Consider the following 20,398-nt stretch of genomic DNA (forward strand, 5'->3'; position numbering starts at 1 on the left):
CCGAGCGACTCCATTGGCGGAGCGGCCAAGACGGCGGCCGCCGATTGGGCGAGGGCACTGAAAGGGTGCTGAGGACTTGAGCGACGCCCGGGGGGGGACAGGGTCTGGGATACGGGCACGGTCGCGGCGGGCGCTGGTCCCAGCCATGCTGGCGCGTAGAGCGCTGCAGTGGGCAGCGCGGCGGGGCGGGCAGCGGCCGCCGGTGCGCGGCCTCCGCGGCTCTCCGCGGGCGCGGTCAGCCATGCCCTCGTGGGTCATCGACCGGTACGGCCGCAACGAGGTGCTGCGCTTCACCCGGGACATGGTGTTCCCCGTCATACAGTACCCCAACGAGGTCATTGTTAAGGTTCACGCCGCCAGCTTGAACCCCATAGACCTTAGCATGAGAAGTAAGTGGCGGGGTCCGAGCGGCACTTACCGCGCTTCTGAGAGGCGGGGGTGTGAGATGGTGGGCTGGGACCGGGCCTTAAGTTGCCCTGAGGGGAGGAGGGGGGTCAGCCTAGAGATTAGGAGCAATTTGTCAGAGCGGTGAGGCAGTGGCACGGGCTGCACAGGGTGGTGGTGGAGTCACCGTCCCTGGAGGTGTAGGTGTCTTAGGGACTAACCTCTGTGGGGATGAGCTGTGTGGGATGGGTATGTGCGCCCAAATGCAGCCCACCAAGGTATGTGGTGGCTGACTTCGTGTCTTCTAGGTGGTTACGGTGCAACTGCTTTGAATATGAAGCGGGATCCCCTGAAAATCAAGAGCATGGACACTGAGTTTCCACTAACGCTTGGTCGAGATGCCTCAGGTGTTATCATGGAATGTGGACTAAGTGTGTCTTATTTCAAGCCTGGAGATGAGGTGGTACCACTGGTCTGATTTTATTTCTATAAGCACGTAGTTAAAATACACCAGGAGCTGTTCAGCTGCCCATCCTTAGCAAGAAGATTGTTATGTTGTTGCACTCTGAATCTGGCCTGTCTTGCAGTACATTTTTAGAACACTGTCTTTGCTGTGTTTTTTCTCTGCCAAACACCTTTCCCTAACTTGTGTCTGCAAGTTAATTTCTCTTTTGATATTTAAATTCTGGCAAATTGGAGTAGGATTTCTTTACTGAGTGTAACTTTTCCATGTGGGTATGGTTTTGTGCACGGAAATTGGTAGTTGTTTTCTGCTTGTTTTTAGGTATGGGCAGCAATTCCTCCGTGGAAACAAGGCACCCTCTCGGAGTTTGTGGTAGCTAGTGCAAATGAGGTAAACCTGCACAAATGTGGGTAACAGGTGACAAACCCAAATTGTAAATACTGATATTCTCCTTTTTTTTTTTCTTCTTTTCCTCTGATGCCTAAATTGCTGTCCGTTTCTTGCTATTTTGCTATTTGACTTGATCTATGCTCCTGCTAGACAAGATAGTTGAAAATGTGCAATAGACGATTTGCAGTTCAGTAAAGCTGATTTAAATGTTTCCGTATCACATAGGATCCGCTGTGTGATTTAGATAAGACTGATTTTTATTTCAGGTATCTTTTAAGCCAAAATGTCTCAGTCACGTAGAAGCTGCCTCCTTACCGTATGTAGGTCTCACAGCGTGGTCTGCGATTAACAAAGTTGGAGGACTGAACCAAAGTAATTGCAGCGGGAAAAGGTAAGCAACTAGTGCTGGTGCTAAAATACAGTGTTTCTTTTTTATGCTGATCAGCAGCTCCTAAGACATGTCTAGCAGTGCTGAAGGCTGTTAGGCCACGGCATTCACAAAGGTACACTGGCCTGAAGATGCCAGGTTCAGTCTGTGCAGCTGCTAAGGAAGAGGCTATTTCAGAGGGAGATTCAGATGTGGAGCCTAACTGAAGTTTTACAGCCACTTGCTGGCACTGCCTCTCTTCCTTTAAGTAGTGACTATATAGAAGCAGTCTAATGTATATGTACTCTGTGTGACTATATAGATAATTTAAGGATGGTATCTTCAGAAATGTATTGGGACTGCCTTTCTGCTCACAAGAGCAGCTGCCCAAATATGATAATCTCTCTCTTAAACATCTCATCAGCTCACAGGAAGTCCTCTCAGTCACAGAGGTGTGTTTCACTGAGGTTCACTCCTGCATGCAGGAACAACTTGAGGCAGGCTGGTTTGCCAGCTTTTTGGAAAACAGTGACTGGGTCTCATTTGACCAGTGGGACAGAACTCATTTAATAAGGGTGGGAAGGTAGAAAAGGAGGGGAAAACAGGCAAGACTAGCAGCCAAACAGTAAAAAATTGGCTTCCCTTGTCAGCTTGTTAGTCTGACAATGGCAGGTGAAGGTCGGGAGAGGGTAAACACTTTGAAAGTCTGGAGCACATTTTTCGCCTCATAATGGAGATGTATAAATAGGTAGCAAAACAATCACTAAAACTACAAGGCTGTCTCAAAAGTTTAAGTCATAAAAGAATAATTGGGCAATAGGAATCTAGTTGCCTGACCTCCTCGTGGCTGGGGTATGAACTGTTGTAATGCAACACATAGCAAAGGATACCAGATTTACTGAAATTCTCCACCCAGCTCTTTAGAAAGTAATTGAGAGATCAATTTTTCGTGTGTCATGGTAAATTTCATCACCAAAATACACACTGTTTGTTCTAAGTGTAATGTTCTGGGAAAACAAATTGCAAGATCTGAAATAATTTCAGAGACGTTTGAAATTAACTTCCAGCCAGTGATAACATGGAACATCTTTTTCTATTTCTTAAATATTTAGATTATTGTTTGTTATCTTAATTTTCATATGTAAATAGAATTAACCTAGAAATCTGTTGACGGGCTAATCTCATTTAAAGTATCTTACCAGTCTTCAGGTAAGTGTTTAGATTGTTAAAAGTGATATGCAAGCTGCAGTTACATCACATCTTCACATGTAACATTTACTTTAAGGTTCCTAACAAGTATGTAATTGTTCTGTCACTGAAAAAATTCAAAGCAGTAATCTTGTGAGGCAAGAATTTACCTCAGATTTCTTAATTTCTTGTAATAATTGAATGTGTCAGTAAGAAGTTGCCTGCACGAGTAATTTTATGTTGGTCTTTTTGTCTCCTGTAGGTGTGTGTAAATAGCTACGTAGAAGGGTGTGTAAGAATGTGTCTGATTTTGAAACAGTACCTGTATTCCTTGAGGAAAGCTCCTTCACTGGTACTTTATTGCAGTATTAAGACATCTTAGAAACAACAAGTGTTTCTACTGGTGTGTTTTGTTTTCCTTGCCTCTCTAAGGTGGAAGGGTGGGCTTAACTACAAGTACTTGCTGTCAGTCCCACAATGCCTGTACCCTGATCTGACAGGACAACCTGCTGCACTTTCCCAAACTTCGTTCTTAGGAGTTACCTGAAGTGTGCTCACATTGTTTGTGATGTCTCCTGCTTCACTGTGGCTCTAGTCATTTTGCCACAGCTTTTATCCTAAATCCTTGTAATTTACATCAGTGTTCTTGCACAAGGTAAAAGTGAATGTGCTGGTTATCCAGAACGTTAAGAACAACTCTGTGGTTTTCAAGTTCTCTCTGGATAATAACCTGATGAACTGCTTGTGGGTGAGGGTCCTGCTTCAGTAGAAAGGGAATATGGGTGTTCAACAAAAGCTGTTAAACCTTCCTTGCTGTGTTCACAAAAAGCATGTTAAAACATGACTGTTCGATAAGACCTTGAAAGCTTTTATGTTGATAAGGAATGAGGGTCTTCATATAAATGCAGAGTAAACATTTTGTATGTTGGAGTTTACTGGGGAGAGATACTTTAGGATTATGCTACTGGGGGTTGTTAAAATGACACTCCTGGTTTACATATTTCAAATGAACATTGGAATGATACAGTAACTCAGGGTTGTTTTTTTTCAGAGTGTGTTATTTCATCGTTTTATCTGATGAGAATTTCAATGTGAGTATAGGCTGCAATAATTCTTGATAGGGTATACGCTTCTTGATGCAAGAATAAATGTTTAGGGACATTTTGTTGGCATAATCAAATGGAATTTGATTTTATTTTCCAACAGCTCTTCCACTGTCACATGCTTTCCCGCATCCTTAAGTTACACCAAGCTGTGTGCCCTGTCTCCAACACTGTACAAAACACTGAGCTGCTGAGCTGTGACACACATACCTCCTGATGATACAAGGACTTCTGTGTTGAAAGCATGTGTGCGGATGTGTGACAGCCACAGCAGCATGCACATCCCAGGACGAGTGCTGTGCAGTGTGTGTGAGGGTGGTGACCTGCTTTGTGGGTTTGAGTCACTTCTCTTTTGGCCTGGAGGGTGGCACATCACTCAGTTAAGCTGAGATGCCCTTAGCGCATAGGCATAGTTTGTAAAGCAGAGAGCTTTCTTAAGGTCGCTGTGTATGAACTTCTAATAATTAGAAGTTTTGGTGGGAAATAGCCCAGGCAACATAGAAAATAAATCCGGATCTTACTTCTGCTTTGGGAATAGTGAGCATGTTTGTTGAAGCCATAGCCAAGCGGCTCCCCACAGCTGAACGTGTTGCATCAGTCCTCAAGCAAAATGCATGTTTTGAAATTACAGCTTTCTTCAAATTCTGTAATTGGAGGAAATGACCTTTAGACAGGGAGTAAAATTGGAAAGACGGTTTGATGGGGTGTTTTCTGTTTCTTTGGGGGAGGGTTTCTTGGAAGGAGTTAACAGTAGCTGTCTTTTGTAATGATAAAGATGAGCTTAACCCGCTATCGTGAGCATAGTATCCCTGTGACTTTTCAAGCATAATCAGATCTGAATATAAATGTTGCTTCAGACATCTGTTGTTAGAAGCATGGTTCTGGGCATAAGTACATTTTGGCAGGTTTCAAAGCAGCAGGCATTGTGGTTTCAAATTCTTCACCTGAACTCTGCAAGTTTAGATGAGTGAAACAGGGAATAGAATCTGATGAGTTTCAGAAGAGTATCCATTTTAGAGTGGATGCTGTGACCAAAGCCAGGTCTCTTAGGTTACTTCAAAGAATTTTTGTCAACTGATACTCTAGATTGTCTAGTGCAATTTTGCATTGTAAAAGCCATTTCCCTCAGCATCCATCCAGCACGGCGAGATATAAAACAGGAACATCAGCAGCTTTTGAAAATCCTGAAATTTTTCTGGCAAACAGAAGTTCTGAGAAATGTGATTCTCCACAGCCCTATGCCAAGACTTCATTTTGGACGTACCTTTTGTTGTAGAACGAGCAAACGAGTCCGAAGTTGAAACACCATTTGTAGCTTCGCCTGCAAGGCTTTCTCACTGATTCCCTTCTTGAAGTTCAGCTAATTAATAAAAATACTTAGGTGTAATTATTGAACAGTGATTAGGCTGCTGTAGCATTAAGGTTTTCACACCTTTGAAGCTGCATTAATTGGTATGAAATTTAGGATGATGTGCTCAGTTAAAATGAACTCTTGTTTGATAATAATTTGGTGATATGCATCTGTTTTCTTACTTGTTTACTAGCTTCAAGAAGTGGGCATTTTACAGGGTGTTGCCAAGATGCACTGAACGAGTGCAATTCTGCTGCCATTTTCTTCAGATAATTTAATAGAACTTGCTTGTAATGAGGCTGCAACGCCATTGTTTGTCTTTTAGATAAATGTTCAGGGGGTACTGGAAAATTATGCTCCATATATTCTGCAGTCCCTGGTCTCTCTAAGTAATGTGACACTGAACTATGTCTGCTAGATAGCATCAATTTGTGTAAAATGTTAGCACAATCTAATTTTTTCTTTAGGAAAAGTGACAACAGGGTCTGGAAGACAGAAAGATTCTTACTGACTTTGTTCCAAACCAAGCAATTAAATTGGGGACAGTGTGGACAGAGACAGGATTATCTTTTTCTCGTGATAGATGTTGACAGCTCTACTTTCTCGAATTAGTGGAAAGCACATACGAGGAAGTCAGTATGGCTGCAATGAGCTAATGCTCTTAGCACAGGAAGCAGGATGAGAGCTGTGCTAAATCACGTTATTGGGTATCTGAAGAGTTAACCATAAAGTAATACTGAATGACAAATAAGTGTTTTGCTTATAGTAATTTATGTTGGAGACATAAGAATAAATAGTTGCTATACCATTTGCTTGAAGAGCTGTTCAATAAATGTTCATTTTCTCTTACAGAGTGTTAATATTAGGAGCTTCTGGAGGAGTTGGCACATTTGCTGTACAGGTAATATAACACAGCATGCCCAGGGTGCATCTTCAGACCGTTCAGTAGGTACAAAGGAAGGGAGTTGAGGGACTGAAATAGGAAGCCACTCATTGAGCTGTCAGAGCTCTAAAAGTTTTGGGACTTGCTACATTCCGTTTGTTACACTGTATTAGTAGGAAAAAGGGGGCTTTAAAGTAATGGTATAGGGAGCGTAGTTACTAAAAGAATACATTTTTAGAATACAGTTTAGGTGCAGGAATCAGAATCATAGAGTGATAGAATGGTTTGAGTTGGAAGGGACCTTTAAGATCATCTAATTCTACCTCCCCACCCCCCATAGGCAGGGCTACCTCCCTCTAGACCAGGTTGCTCACAGCCCCATCCAGCCTGGCCTTGAGTGCTTCCAGGGAGGGGGCATTCGCAATCCCTTAATTTGAAGAAATCTCTTCATTTGCAAAACTTGCAAATTGTCACTTGTTTTCATTTTCTTTCAGTCATCTCTGCTCCATAAATGTGAAAAGAACTTGGCATTTGAGTAAAGAAATGATGGAGTATGTAGATGATTGCAGTTGTGATTGTCTGTACTATGGTAGCAATTATAGCTGTCGTGGGTGGACAGTGATACAGGAGGCATGAAGCTTTCACGAGCAGTCTAGGGAAAGCATAGTGGCTTACATTAACATTCCATCATTGTCTTTGCCTTGTTGCCTTCTTGCATTCCTTCTTTCCAGTTGCCCTAACCTTTGGAGAGTCAGCAGTCTTTTATTGACCAGTCTTCTACTGAATATCCTTAATAGTGGAACATCCTCCTTCTATGCTCTCATTTAATTCAGGGATTTTTATTCTAATTGGTGTCACCTTGTGTAGAAATAGCTTTCTCTTGAGAATATAAAAAGTATATATATGCCTTGAGTGATTGCATCACTGTCTTCTGTGTTGCTAGACCATAAACAGAATGGTTTTAAGAAGCTCTCAGGAGAGTTTTAGTGGTACACTATTTGCCTGATCCATGATAAAGCAGGTGGATAAGTTAGATCAGTGGGAAAGGCTGTCCGACCATTGGCTAGTTGTGATTTCTACCTAATTAATCTGATGATTAATTATTAATTAATCCAGAGTCAATTAAAAAAGTGTGAATCTTTTGAATGAGATTTACAGAAGAGATGAATAACTAGCAGAAATCCTTTCCTTTGCTTTACATTCTGGAGCAGAAGAGCTAACCTGACGTACTCCTTGAGATAAATCAGAGATTACTTTTTCTCATTATTAGTACTCTATTTACAGTGAGATAGAGGTATGGAATACTTAATGAATGGGAAGGAAGATAAAATTAAATCCCTGCAGTGGTTGATCTGCTGACAGTTTTATAGATCGTTAGCTTTCTAAATGCATAGTCCGAGTTAGCAGATTCAGAAGACAAACTGAGTATTTTATTTGGAGTCTTATTTCTCCTGAGAGCTACTATTTGCAAATTGCATGGAAAATCCCTCCTCAGCCACCCCAGCTCTGTCCTCTACCATTTGCCTTAAATATCAGTAAGTTCTAACCGTTGTTTGATATGTGATACGTTACCTTGTGTAATATAATAATGATTTTTTTTTTCTTGTTAAGTGTTTCTCACTAAATTTTAAACCTTCGCATTTTTTTTTCTCCTGTTTCTAGCTAGTGAAGGCGTGGGGTGCTCACGTGACAGCAGTCTGTTCCCACGATGCTGGCACACTGATGAGAAAGCTTGGAGCGGATGATGTGATTGATTACAAATCTGGAAGTTTGGAACAGCAGCTTAAAACCTTACCCTCGTACGTGTTTGTGTTGCTTAATACTCAGGTGAAGGAGTTGGCCATCAGTCCTTCTGCCTTTTGATTCTGGGCTGCAGTCTGTCAGGACTCCTTTTCTTTTTTTGCCCACTTCTAAAGCCTTATTTCCTAAAGCAAATTCATCCCAGTCCTTTTTTTTTTTTAACATAATTTGCCAAGTGAGTATTGCAAGCACAGATTTCACTGTAAGATTAAGCCACTTAATTGGGTTTGTGAAGACAAGCTCACACTTTCATGTGCTTCTGAGGACCACGATTTGATCAGCTTTGTCAACTTCTGTTGTAGGATCTGGGAGTACTTAAAAAGGCATGAATAAATCAAAACAAGTCTCAGGAATCCTCTGTGAGGTTCGTAAATAGAAAAACCTATCTTCTACGTGGAAGAATTATGTCAGGAAGCAGTTTAGTGACCTGCCTCCAGTCCTGTAGCTACTGTGAAACACAGCTGGGAGTGGATTCCTGTAACATTGGGTACAGCTGCCTCTGAATAATCACATTTATCTGGTCACAGCTGATATGTTTTAAGTAGCCTGGGTGATAATCTGGGTGGAGAAATAGAAACCATTCAATCGACGGAATAATCTTACAGTTAACTGCTCTACAGAGGTATGTACCCTTTTACCGGGGTGTGATTCCCAAAAGATCATTTGTGAGGGTGTTGGTGCTGTCTGAGCAGAATATACAAAAATTAACAGTTTGCAAGCAGTGCTATATTTGCTAAATTCTGCTCTTCAAGATCTTAAATGCTAAACATCCATTCTAGCAAACAGACATTTTTAGGAGCTGTGAGCCTTTATATGAGTACAGTTTTGTGATGTAGCTAAGCCCATCAGTTATGTGTACTGAGAGGAAGGATCCTATAGCCCTCCTCTTTTCAATTGTATCGACTCTTCAAACTCCATAGTGAGCTTTTCTGGACCATTAATTCTCACTGCGTTAAATTCCATTGTGTTGACAGCTGTTAGGTTGACTCAACTATAATGTGAAATCACACCCTTGAAAGACAGTCAGGAAAACTTTTCCATCTATTTACATAAAGTATTTTTCCTTTTATTTGTGGATTTGTTAGATGAGGTATATGCATTTATGTAATCTATTATCTATTTATGTAATCTTTAGTGCATCTATTCCTATCTGGAGATTGCTGAAAATTTACAGCAGAGAGTGAGGTGTGTATCTAACAGAATAGGTACAGTGTCTCCCAGTTGCCATGTTCAGCCCTTACAGGTTCATGTGCTGGGATAATAAGAGTGAATGCTAAAAGTGTGCCTTGTTGCCAGTGGTTGCATATAACCATAATGTGAAGAAATTGTTTTAGACCCTTTGCTTTGTGAAGTTCTATTTCAAACAGGGAGATGCGGAGAGAAGAGCTGTCAGTAGAGATGAGATGTCAATAATTTATTTATGTAACTTTGGCCAGTGGAACTGGCTTCTGTGTGAATACAGCATGGACAGGAGATGTTCCTAGTCAGGGCAGGAGTCCAGACCAGAGTTCAGACATACATAGCATTCTGTTCAACGTTAGGACCAAATCTCAAGAATGTTTCAGTAATTTCAGTCAGAGGCATGAAGAGAGAAAGCTCTAGAGGGCTTCAAGCAAACAGAGAATGTTACTGTGCATCTGAGAGTCTGCTTTTTGGAGTTAGGGGCCATTTAATTATTGAAACAGCCTCTATCTGCTATGCAGTGAATGGACCATAACCTGTAATTTTAATTCCTTTTCTATGGTAAAACTGAGATTTAGTTGAAGCCACAGGGTTGCTTGCTGCTGTCTTGCAGGCAGGTTATTTTAACGTACTGCAGTGACAAGTAGAAATGTGAACTACAACCAGTTTCATATGTCAGTTCATTTATGATTATTTTCCCTGTATCGTGACTTTGAGCCTGTTCTTTACGTGTCTCCAGATTTGATTTCATCCTAGATAATGTCGGTGGATCCACTGAGAAGTGGGCACTAGATCTGCTGAAGAAATGGTCGGGAGCAACATACGTTACCTTAGTGACGCCTTTCTTGATCAACGTGGACAGACTTGGAGTGGCTGATGGCATGTTGCAAACAGGAGTCACGATAGGCTCCAAAACCGTGAAGGTATTTGACAAAATCCTGCATTCTAGAATGCTGTGCTGCAGCCTCGTGGCTTCCTTTGTGGCTTAGGCAGTAGTCATGCGGTTCATCTGGAGACATCTTTCTTATTTTCCTCATGTATCATTAAGTATACTTGGATGCGTTTTGATTCTGTCTCCTGTCTTGCACCAAAAAAAACACCCAACAAAACCCAGCATCGCCCCCATGTATACATATATCTATGTGTGTAAGTATAGTAGTCTAGGGTGCTTTGTAGTCTCGATTCCTTATTGTGTGTTGCCTTTTCCACGTGGCCTCTTGGTGAGTCCTGCTGGCGCCTAGTGCTTCATAGTGAACAGAAGAAATCCCTGCCTCGTTGAAGCACGGGTAATTTTACCACTTGCCTTAGGCTGGTCAGGGTTTCTCTCAAAACATTTACTGATTCTCTTCCTCCTATACCAGCACCATGGAGTAATAGAAGTGATTGCTTTCATCTCTTCCATGTTCATGTGGCTGCATGGTGATACTGATTTCTCTAGTTTAAAGCATTCTCCCAGTGAGGCTTTTTAGAATTTGTTCTTCTCTCAACATGTGTACTTGCTTTCCAAGTGATTGCTTTTCAAGTTGTTTCCATGGTATTTCTGTGATGAGGCTGAGTGAGATTCTAGGTCCAGTAACAATGTTTTCAAAGGAAATCTCAAAAAATGAAAGCCTGGAAAGAAGTCACATAACATGATTTCTCAGTTTGCATGTTTTCACGATGAAGAGCATTGTATGGCGCACATTAAAAGTCGGCTGGTTTTGGCAGGTAAAGACTTCTGCCTATAACAGCTTTCTCAAAGAAAGTGCTCTTGACTTGTGCTTGTGTGATCTTCTTGGAATGCTTTTTGCGTGAGCTGCCATCTGTCATCAGATGGTGACGACTTTGGCAGATATGATGGTGGAAAATTTAATCACTGACACTGAGGTGGAAAGTTCTAAGTGTCATATTGGTAGATTTATTTCATGCTCCTTGTGAATGTGTATGAACATGTAGCACCATTTCTCTCCTCCATAAGAAATAATGCTATTTCCAGCTGCAGAGACTCGGTGGTTGTTTTTCTCAACAAGGTGACTTTTGCAACTCGACACAAAATTCACCCTGATCCTATTGTGGTAATACAGCATCCCTGTCTGTACAATTAATCCATGTGCTTAGGTAACTTCTTTTTTAGACTCTGGCAAAAAACGTTCGTATTTTTTCCATTAAATTGTTTCTCTGAGGCTTCTGTTCTTACTTTTAGTTCCCATTTCAGTTTCCTCTTGTTATTTAAAAAATACATTTGTGATCTTTCTTGCAGCATCTCTTGAAAGGAGTCCATTATCGGTGGGCCTTCTTTATGCCAAGTGGACCAAGTTTGGATGAAATAGCACAACTAGTTGACTCAGGAAAGGTATGTCAGCAATGGTTATTTAAGTTTTTGTGCTGAAAGAGATGCTGCTTTGACTCAAAAATGATTTAATTCGCAATTAAGTAATATATTGTTACGAATCACAGCGGGGAAGAGAAGCTAACAACTGATTTGCTCTGATTTCTAACTTATGCCTTTGGTGTTGAGTTTAGGTATTTATAATACTTAAGACTGTTCTTTCTCCTTCTTCATCCTACTCCTTTTAAAAAACTCAGATGCATTAAGTTGTGAGGAAAGAGTGCCCAGTGATTTGGTTCTTTGCTAGCGGGAATTATTTAGTGTAAGCTCTGATGTTGAAAATGATAAGCTTTTAGAGGCCTTGGTTGGTTCATTTGGTCAGGAAGAACATGGCTGCATGTATGTCTGCATATGCAAATCCCCTGGCACAGATGATCAGGAGTCCTGCGTGTAATGTGCACAGAACAAGAATGTTCAGCTTATTGCAGACTATGAGTGATCTCTGTTAGCAGACTGCTGTCTGGTTATTTCAGTGCTTCAGAGTATAATTGTGATGATTCAGCACAATGACCTGAAATCTTGTGGGTGTTCATAAGCTTTTGGGGAATCTCAGAGTTTGACATCTTTTCAGGTTTATGAACTTGTTACAAAATGCATGTGAGACTGAGAGGTCAACTACATGTTTGCATATTGGATGTGTGGTGCTGTAGGTCCTGGCATGTTCTCTTCTGGGGAACTTCATGTTGTTAACATTTTCAGAGCACAGAATATGGATAGTTGTTGTTCATCTTTTTGCATGGTGCCTAAGTAGAGAAGTATGCCCTGGCGACTCATCATTCTGATTAGTGAGCTGCCAGACCATCTTGCACTCAAAATCTGTGCATGCTTAGAACAGTCTAGCGCTCTCAAGGACTATTGAGTTTGGATTGCCTTTATTCTTTATGCATTATGTTCTAGAAATTTCTATCACAGTATCTGCTTGCTTATATTTGCTTTTTCAGTGCTGCTGCTCAGAATAAGAATCTTTCTCAATTCAGCCACTCCTTTGTTGTGAGTGTTGTGAGATACAGTCTGTTTCCTAAAAAGTTATCTACTCATTAACAAAGGTTATAGAAGCAAATAAGCTGTGGTGAATGGTGATCCTTGTTGGTTTTACACCGCTCCACATTGCGCTGTGTGCAATGCTTTATGCCTTATTTTACAGTCTAGATAAGAAACCCTGGAAGGCGCTTCTCATCCTATGAGTTCATCCAATCATACAACTGAATTACAATTGACTAAGAAACAGATACGTCCTTGCCTTTGTTTTTACTGTTTGTCCTGATCCTTAGCTCGTCACAACTTGTTTTGTGTTCTGCTCCTACCTTGTGTGCAAAACAGAAATGCAGAATATGCCCGTGGAAGCCTTTAGAAAAATGCCTGTTTATGCAATAGAGATGGGGCTTAATCAGTATACATCTGTCTAATAGTATGAACAGCTGAGTTGTAATGCCTTTTAAAATATATGTCATACATACATGAATATCTGAATGTACTTTTTGTTGCAAGATGATCACAAGGATGAACATGTTTGCCTGTTTCTTTTTTGTTTTTTCTTTTAATTGTGTCAACAAGACCAGGTCATAATGACACGCTGTATATCTGCATTGTCATCATCCTATCAGTATTGTGCTCTACTTTGTGAAATATTGCCAACACTGGTGTTGTCAACAGTCTTGTATGTCCCAGTTGTGGTCCATATATACAGCTGTTAGTAAGACTGAGTTTTGCTGTAAAGACACGAGAGTTTCCTTAAACGGGCGGATCATCCATTCAGAAGAGAAGGTATTTGGAAAAAGGGGAAGAGAGAGATGTATTACGGTGAATTATGGTATACTCCCTCCAAGAAATGTTTGTGTTTTAGTTGGAGTGTAATAAATGAGAATTTTAGGGACAAAAAGGGCTACTGAAGTATAGGGAGAAGGCTGGAGGATGGCAGCAAAGTGAGCTTGTGTGGTTGAACTTAGTTTTGAGTGAGTACAGATTTGAGAGCTGGAGATTTTGGTTATTCTGAAATTTCAGTGAATTATTCTTTCTTCCATTAGAGACACCTTGGGGTTGTGCAACGTATGAATAGGAGAGCTGCTGAGAAAGGAGCATTTTTTTAGGATAGCGTAAATCTTGAAGGTGGATTTAAATGAAGGAAATTAAAGAGAGGTGATGCTATAGTAAGTGAAGCTTTGAAGAGCATACAGATCAGATCCGTATGTCAGGTTGTTTTTCTGTAGTTTCTCTGCACCAACACAGATCTTTAGTTCAGTTGTGTTCTATCATTTTCCTCTGTGAAAGCCAAAGGAGTCCCCATCCTTTAGTGGATGAACAGGTACAAAGCAGGGTATTTTGTTTGAAGATACTTGGTTTTCACACAGATGACCTTTGCAACAAGGAATAGAGATTTTTGCAAAGTGCCAGCTGTGAGGATGAGTTCTTTGAGCAGCCTTTTTTAACAGGGAGAAGAGGGAAATAATTTGATAAACTGGTTGGGCAAAGAAGGAGAATAATATTCTCTTTGTAATTCTCTTGCACATCAGCTCAGTGCTGGGGATCATAAAACCATTTTCAGCTTATGAGCTGTTTTCTCTGCCTTGCAGCAGAACGTCTTGCCAAGAGCCTGCTGTGAGCTGACTGATGAGCTGGGAGGCTGCTGCGGTGGTGGTGGACACAGAAAGTTGAGCATTTCCTTGTCAAATTTTAGAAATACTTGCTACTTTATAAACTGCTGGGGTGTCCCTGTTGTGGGTTCAACTCAGTTAATTACAAGCCAGTGAGGGTTGGCTTAACGTAGGCTCCGCCAAATCAATAGACGAAGTACATGTCAGAAGCAAGGGATCTCTTCCATGGCAGAGTATTCATTTTGAATTACAGGGTTCTGAGTTAAAGACAACTGAAATCAATAATGTCTTTGGTTCAGAACATAGATTTTCTGGCATACTGGTTGCTGAAACATCATCACTGGTCTCTGCTGGCAGCATTGTCATGGAACAGCTTTTTAGGAATTAGTTTGATGTATCTGTTGTTAGTGTTGTGGGTTTTACATTGATAGTCTAGAATTTTATTTTTGTTTTTTTTTTTCTTGCTTAACTTGTTAATTTATCAACCTCATGAAGTTTTTCTACAACTTTCTGTAGTTATAATTGAGCACCTACTTTGCCGTTTATAAAGCCTGGTGGAGGAAGGCTGGCTCAAGAGACTCACTAGAGTAGTAAGGGAAAGTGCTAAGCATGTTGCTGGACCATGGCAGGGTGAGGGTTAATGTACAACCCTACAGAAATCTGAAAATTTCTTTTTAATTGAAGCGTCTTTTAAATACAGCGTAGGGGTGTGTGTGTGTGTGTGTGGTATTTTGGTGGCTTAATACTTCTCTCAGAGCAAAGTTGCACCAGATGGACAAAAATTGATTTCAGAGAAGTAGGGCTAAAAGGAGGCAGTAGAGTCTCAGAAAGAGAAATGAATAGGGCATTCTTTGCATTATTTCCCTTCTAGATAAATGTTACAGCACAGATACACATAAGAAAAGCAATTGCATGTCTGTAACTTGTGTAACTTCTGTGCAGTGTCATGTGTACGTGTTGCTGCAGAGAGAAGTTGTGTTGGATTTAGTGGTCTGCTGTACCAGATTGAAGGATGGGATGCTCACTGTTCATTGGCCTTGCTGTGCTTCTTCCTGTGCAGTGCTGTACAAGCTCATTCCGATGACCATCTTTCCTCGTGTGCTAAACTGCAAAGCTTGTACCTTTTCCATTCATTTAGATCTGTTGTTGTTGCAGTGCTTTTGCTTGCCAGGTTGGTTGGCAAGCAAAGAGCCCAGAAATATTAATCAAGGAGGGGATGCCAAAGTCTAATCAGTCCTTCCACCTCTTCAAGAAGGAACCTCTATCTGCATTTAATTATGGCCAACAAAAGTGTAGTGATTTTTATTAAAAGGCACCTGCACCTCTTCCTACAAGTGATGAAGCTCTTTATGGAAGCTCTGTGGTTACGTCATAAAATGTCTGAAGAAGACTAAAGGAAAGCTTGGGAAACAGAGAAATAGCATTTGTGCATGAAAGCTTACATCAACCGTAATGAGGTCTGGAAAACTTTCAGCAGATATCTGGTATTTAATCAAACGTGCTGCCTGAGCCTGATATGATTGCACATTCTGTAGCGAGTTACTACTGGTCTCTTAGCATAGCCAGGAACCATGTCCAGTGCAACAATGAAGGTAGGATCAAGAAGACAACTCTTGCGTGTTGTGAGTTGAGTTTGCTGAGACAGAAGACGATGCAGGTCAGACAAAGATATTTTTATACTATTTGTAGAATACTTAATATGCTTTCAGGTGTTTTGTTCAACTGTAGTGAAGTCTTTTTTGTATTGTTGATATGGTCATGTTGCCCTAGATCAGTATAATCACCAGTAGAAACAGCAGAACAGCTGCCATGAACAGAACTGCTCGGGAATTCTTGAAGACAGAATTGCATTTTGCTTTACTTAATAATTTTTCAGCACAGCTGAATAGTAACTAAACCCTGGATCTTCATCCTCGTTTTTGCTGATCTAAACTTGGGCTAGCCTGGCACACGCTGCCCCTCTGGGCTTGTTCCAGTTTCTTATTGCTCCTTATTGTCTTCTCTAGAAGCTGCTGCCAAGGCCAATTAAGGAACATGAGATTTTTAAACCTCTTCTACACTCTGAACCATAGCCTGCTTAATTGGGACTGATCTTCTAGCATTTTAATAATTGTAGTTGATACTTAGGAGTTACAGTGAGCTGCTGTTACATGTTTGATACTAAAGAATGCTTCTTGGCTTGACAAACTAACAAAGAGTGTCTGGTAACACAACTGTTTGTAAGAGGACCATGGGAGTAGGCAGTTTTTTCCATGAGATGACGATGAAGTATCGAGTAGATAACTGTTTAATTATGGGATGCAGGCTGTTCTTTGTAATGAGTTCTGTTCAAATCTCTCATTGACACTGAAGGGATACTCACTGAAGGCCAAAGCAGAACATCAAGCGCTGCATTTGTGCGTTGGCTCATACACTGCATCTTGGCACTGCGGTCATGTCTTTACCTTTCAGCTCAGCTAAGTCTAAATGGCACGCTGGTCTTTTCCATTTAAAAAGAGCATTTGAGGATTCTGAGGATTGGTGGGGCACATCACAACTCTCTCTGTGTGCATGGGAGTGCCCTGCGCAGAGCGTGCGCATGAGCCATGCCCAGACTCGCAGCCAAGACGTAATTCTTGTGTATGAGGAGACGGCAGCTGGGAGGGAGGCACTGCAAAGCTGGACTGCCCTGTGGTGTGCGCACAGCCGCCCTTCACGAGCCTGGGGAAGAGCCAATGCACTGTCATCGCCCTTGGCGTGAGAGAACTTTTCTTTTTGCCTTTGAGCTAAGGTTGCTCTGTGGGTCTCTGAGGTTTGGTAAGGCTGTAGCTGTCCCTCCAGTGGCAGGAAGCAGCTACAAACTAACAGGAACTGGTTCCTGGCAGGCTCTGCCGTCCTCGGAGTGAGATTGGAGTGGGATGGGGTGCAGTGCTGCTCCTGTTCTCTGTGTAGGACAGCCCTAATCAGCATCAACTGCGACTCTTCTACTTTTTGAAACACAAAGTTCATTTCAAGAAACCTAGCTTCATTTCTAGCATGTTCTACACCAGAGAGAATGGAGAGGAGGAAAACACCTTTCAGCCCCAGCCTGTTTTCAGATAAACATTTCAGTGCAGGTGTGTGTAATCCTTTCTCTCTCAGACTTCAGTTTAATCCCTTTTCCCTGAACAAATAGGTGTCCTCTGGCAAGGAGCTGATGTGTGGCTGTAAATAAGCAGTGTTCGTATTATCCAGTTAATCTCCTTTTTTCTTTTTTTTTTTTTTATCACACATTCACCAAAGAGCAGACGCTTCCCTGCTTGTTTGTCCGTTCACAGAAAGAAATTTTATCTTAGTCAGTGGATTATGGTAAAGGCTGAGTGAATCACTGTGCTGCGACATGGTCAGCCCTTTTGGGGTTATTCAAACAATGGGGCTGAGCAGCCAGCCAGATAAAACGTTTAATGCTCTAGATTGTCAGGATCATCAATTCGGTATTCACGGCTCTCTATAGCGTTGCCTAAAGCCGGCGTTTAAATGGAACTAGAGGTTACATCAATGTAGCAGATGGGCTTTCAGTGCTTGGTGGTTGCAGTACTTACAGTGTTTTGAACTGTGGGCTGGATTTGGGGTTCCTCTGAATCCCTGTGTCACCACTTTTCACACGTGATGCTTTGAACTTCACCTAAGGGGGAGTTCTGTCAGGGCTGTAAGCTGCAACCCACAGTACGGGACCGCAGGTAGCACAATGTTGAACGTGTTCTTCTTTTTGCTCAATTACTGCACGTGTCTGAAGCAAACTCCTGGCACCCCTGTGCCTGTCAACGCTGCACAGCTGAACTGAGTCTTTCCTGTGATCCCTTTCCCTTCTCCCAGCCCCTTGCCCTGAGAGAGTCAGCTGTGCCCATGCATTTCCATACTCTTTATTTTTCTGAACTGAAGCACATCTCTCTGTTGCTGCTATCAACAGTAACTGCTTGTGCAAGCACTGCACGTGTGCTTAGCTCAGTAGGGTTACTGGATTGGTGTTTGTTTGGTTTGTTGTTTTTTTTTTTTTGAAGGCTTCTGCTATGAAAGCAAGGGTTGGTCTTCTTCAGAACAGTGACTGAGGAGCAGCATGTTCCTCCTGCTGATTGTCATGGCAGCTGCAGTTTACTCAGATGCTCGCTTTACCCACAGACATCTCATGCAAGTGGTTTTGAGGCCGTTAGACGTGATTTTCACTTGAACTTAGTTATGACCCACATCTATGTCCTGGTTAAGTAGCAGTGTTAAACAGCATCTTTCTGTCCCTTTTGTTGCTTTTTACTCCTCCCTTTGCTAGGGGTCTGGCTGCAGTGCTTGCTGTGGCCAAACAAGGGGAAGGCATTACCCAGCCTCCTGCCCTGCAGCCTGGCACATTGAAGGCACTTAGTGAATCCCTTGGCACAATTGCTTTCTTTAGGAACCAGCTGTGAGTTCTTTTTCTTTGAAGGGATTCGCTCCTTCTTTCTGTTCTGCCATGTGACATTTCTGCTAGGTGTGTGCTGACATAATAAAAGGGGGCACCTTAGAAACAAAATTAAGAGATAGCAGTATAACGGTTTGATTGCTGATGCCTTAGAATACTGTTCAAACAAAAAAAAAAGTAGTTACTCTAGTGCAGTAATTGGACTTGAAGGTAATAAAGGTAAGTGAGAAGAGGATGCTTGTATGAGCGCAGGCAACTTCTGGATTGCAATTGTGCTGCTGGGGTGCTGGATGCCTAGCACCCAGCTAGGGGAGTGCATGTTGTGAGAGACCTTTCCTTGGTAGTGCTGTGTTCTGAGCAGCAGTCTGTGTAGGTACTCCACCTTCTGGTAAAAGAAAGCTTCTGAAAGAAGGCACTGCTCTGACACTGGCACACTGCTTGTCTCATTTCCTTTCCTAGCAAAGCACATGTCCTACTGAGAGGGCCATTACCGGTTCTAGGAGTGCTAAGCAAGATAAATGTGCATGCTGGTATCTGCAGCAAAAAGGCCTGAACATATTTTTCAGTGATGTAAGTAACAAGGATTTTTTCTAGCACAATAAGAAGAGCGTTTGGATCTTTGATTCTTAAAATTTCTATTACTGAAAGAGCTGGCTCCACACTCATCTGTTGCTAATGTCCTCTGCTAAGATGAGCGGGATCAGTTCAGCAAAGGAAGATAGGAGGGGCTGATAGGAGGGGTTACAAGGTAAGAACCCTGCCTCAGGGTAGGTGCTCTGGCAGCTCCTGTGTAGACAGAGCTTACTGTTGCCTCTGGAAGGGTGACTCAGAACATGGTGAGAAGTAATTTTCAGAAGCAGTTGGGATTTCTTCTCCCTCCACTGGCAAACTGCAATATCTGAAGAAAATACTGGTAGGGTTTTCTGGCTCCTTAGTCACTGATGGGCGCAGTGAATGGGTAGCTTCACCTTCATTATTAGTGATTGCTCTAAAACAATCCAGAAGGCTACTCTACAAAATTAATGCCAAAATAGTAGCAGATGCCAGCCAGGCTTCATGATGTGTGCCAGCATGAAGACACAGTAGCTGGGTTTTCAAGTGTATCCAAATGATTCAGCAACAGTGTACTTTCTCCTTGTACTTCATTTGTAGCCAGGTCTTTTGAACATAGTGAGGCACATACTGATGCAGATGGGCACTAGATTTTTAAGTATCTTAAAACATTCAAGCTCTTGAAAGGTTCTTGGTTTAACGAGAAAACCGTATAGATACATGGGAGGTTAAAGCTTTGCATCCCAGTCCTGGGCTAGGGCTCTGAGCTGTGCTACTAAAGATATATCCAAACTCAGGGAGAAAGCAAAAACTCTTCTCCTGCATGCAGTAGAGTCCCTGAAAAGAAGTTAAAAGGTGGTGACTGCACTGAGCAACTTCTGCCCTAAAAGTCCTTCTCCTTTCTTTAAACAGTGTGAAGGTGCTAAAACTAGGTCATTTTATTCCTAATGCAGTGATGCTTTATTCTGCAGATTCAGCCAGTTATTGAACAAGTCTTCCCTTTTTCTGAAGTTCCAAAGGCCTTTCAGAAACTAGAAGAAGGACACGCACGTGGAAAAACAGTGATTGATGTCGTTAATAAAAAATAAAGCAACTCTAATTGTTGTTGTGCCTTCAGTCACATGCTTAAACTTGAACCTGAACCGGTACGTAGCATCTGTTTCTCCTTACAAAGCTCTTAAAGAATGAATCATTTTAAAAGTCATTTTGTTTTAGAAAAGCCTCTTTGGTTACTTTCATATGCTGCCTGTTACAAACTGTTAATACACAGAAAAGAAATACCAATGTCTCTTCAGGTATTTCTACATGAAAACCATCTTACAAACGTAGTTGTGACTTTTGCAGGATACTCCTAAGTGTTGGAACCCG

General features: G+C 41.8%; 1 protein-coding gene across 3 annotated transcripts; it reads left to right on the plus strand.

Moving 5' to 3' along the window:
• The first annotated feature begins 89 nt into the window (after window positions 1-89).
• On the plus strand, window positions 90-20,129 carry RTN4IP1 (reticulon 4 interacting protein 1). Of its 3 annotated transcripts, none has more exons than XM_025149351.3 (9): window positions 90-389; window positions 693-844; window positions 1,169-1,237; window positions 1,504-1,628; window positions 6,099-6,147; window positions 7,792-7,928; window positions 9,851-10,034; window positions 11,351-11,443; window positions 19,984-20,129. In XM_025149351.3, the coding sequence occupies exons 1-9, from the start codon at window positions 146-148 to the stop codon at window positions 19,984-19,986; spliced, it is 1,056 nt and encodes a 351-aa protein (XP_025005119.2). In that variant the 5' UTR covers window positions 90-145; the 3' UTR covers window positions 19,987-20,129. The 3 variants fall into 3 exon arrangements, with proteins under 3 accessions (XP_025005119.2, XP_419808.3, XP_040553616.1); XM_419808.8 differs by having other exon boundaries at window positions 20,002-20,129; XM_040697682.2 differs by lacking the exon at window positions 19,984-20,129 and adding an exon at window positions 18,938-19,975.
• Window positions 20,130-20,398: the final 269 nt, after the last annotated feature.

Source organism: Gallus gallus, chromosome 3 (genome assembly GCF_016699485.2).
Source record: "Gallus gallus isolate bGalGal1 chromosome 3, bGalGal1.mat.broiler.GRCg7b, whole genome shotgun sequence".
Taxonomy (NCBI): Eukaryota; Metazoa; Chordata; class Aves; order Galliformes; family Phasianidae; genus Gallus; species Gallus gallus.

Bases quoted from the DNA above. Each gene is read 5' to 3' on its own strand.
- RTN4IP1 (XM_040697682.2), top strand. From the start codon at position 146: ATGCTGGCGCGTAGAGCGCTGCAGTGGGCAGCGCGGCGGGGCGGGCAG. The intron at 845-1,168 runs GTGGTACCACTG...GCTTGTTTTTAG, and splicing joins ATTTCAAGCCTGGAGATGAG to GTATGGGCAGCAATTCCTCC. The intron at 1,238-1,503 runs GTAAACCTGCAC...TTTTTATTTCAG, and splicing joins TGGTAGCTAGTGCAAATGAG to GTATCTTTTAAGCCAAAATG.